The 4,674-nt window shown below is 33.9% G+C and overlaps 2 protein-coding genes across 2 annotated transcripts in view; both read left to right on the top strand.

The window, feature by feature from the left end:
* LOC112041097 (peroxidase 5) overlaps nucleotides 1-160 on the top strand; it is a 4,831-nt gene extending 4,671 nt beyond the window's left edge. The window contains exon 3 of the mRNA XM_065761717.1: nucleotides 137-160. Within this exon, the coding sequence (XP_065617789.1) occupies nucleotides 137-160 (24 nt within the window). The remainder of the gene's footprint in view (nucleotides 1-136) is intronic.
* On the top strand, nucleotides 71-1,482 carry LOC136062558 (peroxidase 5-like). The gene is made up of 2 exons (XM_065761732.1): nucleotides 71-383; nucleotides 558-1,482. The coding sequence occupies exons 1-2, from the start codon at nucleotides 168-170 to the stop codon at nucleotides 1,323-1,325; spliced, it is 984 nt and encodes a 327-aa protein (XP_065617804.1). The 5' UTR covers nucleotides 71-167; the 3' UTR covers nucleotides 1,326-1,482.
* The last annotated feature ends 3,192 nt before the right edge of the window (nucleotides 1,483-4,674 follow it).

Here is a 4,674-nt window from a genome sequence, read left to right as displayed (position 1 = left end):
TTCACTAACTTCTTTCCTATAAATACTTGGCTAACATCAACCTTTATCTTCATCTCCTTCTTGCTTATAATATTCTTCTTTAATTATCAGTTCTTTCTTAGCTCTTTTCTCTGAGTCTTATTCATTCACTCTTTAGAGTAACGGGATATTTGGGCTGTAGAGTAACTATGACAAGCATCAAATTTTGCTTGGTTTTCCTTGTTAGCATGTCTATGATGGTGTCAATGTCACTGGCGATGCCATCACTCAAAGTGGGTTACTATCAATCAACTTGTCCTTCTGCAGAGACCATTGTGAGAAACGCTGTGAACAAAGCCGTGTCAAGCAACCCTGGCCTAGCCGCTGGCCTCATCAGAATGCATTTTCATGACTGTTTTGTCAGGGTATGTTAGCACTTTGCAACACCAAATAACTTGTTATATGTTCACTAGAATCAGTATCTAAATTTGCACTCTTCTCCTTTTCCTTTATTTTCCCGCTAAAAGAATATACCTTATAAGCTACTTAATTACTAAGCTGTTAGAGTTAAATCTTATTTTCAATGTTATTTATGCCAGGGTTGTGATGCCTCTGTCTTACTTGATTCAACCCCCGGAAATCCAGCGGAGAGAGATAGTCCAGTCAACAATCCAAGCTTAAGAGGCTTTGAAGTGATATTTGAGGCAAAGGCTACACTTGAAGCTCAATGCCCACAAACAGTTTCTTGTGCAGACATTATTGCATTTGCTGCTCGGGATAGTGCTTACAAAGTTGGAGGCATAAGTTACAAAGTTCCATCAGGACGCCGTGATGGTAGGGTGTCACGTGAAAATGAGCCTATTGACAACCTTCCACCACCTACCTTCAATGCTCAGGAACTCGAACAGAGATTTGCGCAAAAAGGACTTAGTCTTGATGAAATGGTAACACTTTCTGGTGCACATTCTATAGGAAGGTCACATTGTTCTTCTTTCTCAAAGCGATTATACAATTTTAGTGAAACAAATCCACAAGACCCTTCAATGGATCCTATATTTGCTAGAGACTTAAAGACCAAGTGTCCACAAAATGCTGGCAATGTCGATCCAACCGTGCCACTTGATGTACTTACACCAAATAGGCTTGAAAATAAGTACTATATAAATTTGAAGAACCACCATGGCTTATTGACCTCTGATCAATCTCTTTTGAGTAGCCCTTCAACGGTTGGAATTGTCAAGAATAATGCAAGGCAAGGTGAAATATGGGCTTATAAGTTTGCAGCAGCTATGGTGAAAATGGGTTACATTGATGTGCTTACAGGAAGTCAGGGTGAGATCAGGAAAAATTGTAGGTTTGTGAACTAGATATTATAGGTTCATTGGTGTGACTACTAAATTATTTTGTATTATTTTCTTACATTAATTCATTATTCAATGTTAATTCAAATGTAAATTCATTCTTTTGTATGTTTTTGAACAAATTTTGATGAGAAATTAAAGGGATAAACTTGTATTCGTTGGATGTTACAAAATGTGCATAGCTCTTTTTACAACCTCATTTTTCATTGCTTTATTTACAACCACTTTTTTTTTTTTTTTTTTTTTTTGGGGGGGGGGTGGGGGATCATACAAAAATGTGTGTAGTGAATGTAACCCAAAGAGCAAAATTATTTAAAGAGTTATTATCCAATAGCTGACTCTAAATTAGATTTTGATTTGTTATTCAACTAAATTCAAGATTTTGATTTTTCACTCAACCAAATTCAAGATATAAAAATTGCAGTTCACTTTCTACCCTGTTCTTTTATGTACTCCATATAATAAAGGAAGGATTTCAAACCTAAGTTCTCCCTATTTGGAGAATAAGACAATACAGTGGATGTAACAAAAATAATAATAACAAAAAAAAAAAAAAAAAAAAGACACAAATTTTTTAAAGAGCTATTGTCCAATTAGCTATCTCTAACTTAGATTTTGATATTTCATTCAACCAAATTCAATAAATAACCCTCTAACTTTGTTTTTAGTATAATATATAGGTGATTCAAACATGAGTTCTCCTTTTTAAGATTCAGACAATACTATCAAGTTACAGGGCTCCTGATAGTTGCCCCTTTAACTTTGGCACTTACGTGAAGTGTACAATTTCTTTCACCAAATAAGACTAAAAGATGCAAAAATTAATTGTTCAAACTCCCCTTATTATTGTTTCCAACAACGATTGAGCGATGAATTAAGTGAAACGTTGACTTTACATGAAGCTCATCCATTGGCGTGAATCTCATTTTAAATATGGTTTAATTTGTAATATGTTTTTTTAGTCAAGTATTTGATATAAATTAATTGCTATAAAGGCTAGATAAGTGGCACAATAACTTAGAAGAAATTTTTCACTCCAATAAGGGAAGTCCTTCCTTCTTTCATAAAAGGTGTAGGCCCTACCATGGGTCCTACATTGGGACCCATCTCTCATGTTTGAAGAGTGAGGAGGAGTGAATAATTTCTCATGAGTTAGAGCATTAGCATCAGTCTTTTTACCTTAAAAACCTCTAAGCATCTTCATCCTTTTTATTTGAAGTAAAATTTTCTAATCTTTTTGGTGGGTTTTGTACTTTTGCTTGAGGTTATTTATTTTTATCTAAGTTTTGATAATGATATTCATGTGATTCATGAACTTTGGAAGTGATATTCATGTGTTTATATGTATGGGTTGTATTGGTGGAATTATTTGATGAGTGGGTATATGATTTTTATAATGGTAACTAAGTGGTGAAGATTTTGGAGATTTGGCTTCTTAATGTGAAATAAATGATGAATATAATTTTTTATTGATTATTTGGAGCTAGTTAAGTATTCAAATTGTTTGCCTTGGAGGATATTATGATTTTTGGTATCATGGGTCTCTTGTTGATGTGGTGTAAATCTTGTGAGAAGTACTTAGAAAGTGTTGAGGTTTTGATGTTAGAGATAATATTTGAATGGGTTAATTTTATAAATTGGAGCTTATGCCTTGTGAATTAAATTGTTGAGAAACTTTGGAAGAGGAATACATTATTGATGAGGTTAAATACTAGGCTTGCCTAATCAATTGCTTATTTGGCAATTCCCAATTTGTGGCTAGATACAATTTCAAGCTTTATGCTTATTGTGATTGGTTCGCTTGATATTGTTTAGATTCTAGCTAATTTCCTTTGGAGTTTAGAGAATTAAGCTTTTTGCGGGTTGCAAGGCAACTAGCTTTTAATGGGTTTTTTGGAAAATAACCATGTTGCATAAACGTTGTTTTTGGTCAAATACATTTTAGGAAATTATTTGTGGAGCTATGTTTTTCTAAAAAGTGTTGTGTTGTGACCCTATTATATATTATTATATACGAAAAGTGCATCATATTTGGTATTGCATTTGGGGAAATGCATGAATTGTTGACATGGAAAATATGAGCATTTTTTATTTGATCTTTGATAAGGAATTCATTGATTTGATGGTGTATTGGAAAATTTAAAGATACTTATCTTGTCTTGTTATTTGGGAAACTGATAGAAAATCTTTTTGACAAGAATGAAGTTGAAAACCTTACAAACTTTATGAAAGTTAGATTATTTAAGATTTTTCTAAAATTACCTGGATATAAACTATGTATTTGAAAGTATATGTAACTTGTGAGCTTTATGTTGTTTTAACCTTATGCCATTATGTGATTTCCCAATGATCACCCGATTTAGTTTTCGTAATCTTTGTGACAACGGAACCAGATCTAGGTCAGTGTCTTTTCACTTTGGATAACATGTTCTTCCTTGCTTCCTATGGGGGGAAGAGCTTCCTTGATTGTGTGTGGGTGAGGTTGTTGCCCATGGGGCCAAAAGACCACATGTAAAAGATGTCCTATTTGACGTGTTCTCCTTGTTGCCCATGAGGGGAGAGACAAAACCGTGAGGGTATGGATGAGGCTGTTGCCCATAGGGCCAAGTGACTGCACACCAAAGAGGACAATATCATGTCAATTGTGAATGGGTGGATCCCCTAACCGGTCTATATGGTAGTATGGTATATTTGTGATAAATTACCGTATGTTAGATTTTATGGCTTTGGAATTATATTATTAGTGCTCACAGATTATAGTATATAGTTTCATGGTATTATTTTGAGAAACTTTGTGTTTCATCATTTAATCCTTCTTGTCACATTATTATAGAAAATGGCCTTGTAGGATTCAGTTAAAAATTTTCCAAACTAAAACATGTTTTGTAAACTTTTCATCATCATGAGACTTGCATTTCCTCCACCCCCATTAATTATGCTACTTACTGGGCTTTAGTTCATCATCCCACCCTCTAATGGTTTTTTAGATCAATTAACTATACCTCGAGTATGGAGCTTACTTCATTGGTGATGATTAGAGTGCCATGTTAAATTTGGAAACTTGTACTATAAATAGTTGGTGACTCAATCTTGCTATGTTCAACGAGGTCTTGATTAATTCTATAGAAGGTTAGGCACTTGAGGTTTGTTAGCCTTAGGTGTGGTAGGCCTAAACTCGATGTTAAGGTTCCTTATTCTTGCAAAGATTGTGACTTTGTGTAATCCAATTGGAGTTTTGTAATACATTCATGTATTACATAGAAGCACATGATTTTTAGTTATTGTTCGTAAATGTGTTATAGAGTTCTAACTTGTAATGTGGAGATTTTAATATGGTTATATATTCTCATCTGTG

Source organism: Quercus suber, unplaced genomic scaffold (assembly GCF_002906115.3).
Source record: "Quercus suber isolate HL8 unplaced genomic scaffold, Cork oak 2.0 scaffold_426, whole genome shotgun sequence".
Lineage (NCBI taxonomy): Eukaryota > Viridiplantae > Streptophyta > Magnoliopsida > Fagales > Fagaceae > Quercus > Quercus suber.
This window is presented reverse-complemented; position numbering and strand designations above follow the sequence as displayed.

What these genes read in the sequence shown, in the direction of transcription:
- LOC136062558 (XM_065761732.1), top strand. Translation starts at nt 168, where the DNA reads ATGACAAGCATCAAATTTTGCTTGGTTTTCCTTGTTAGCATGTCTATG. An exon ending in TTCATGACTGTTTTGTCAGG is followed by an intron (nt 384 to 557) that starts GTATGTTAGCAC and finishes TATTTATGCCAG; the next exon opens with GGTTGTGATGCCTCTGTCTT.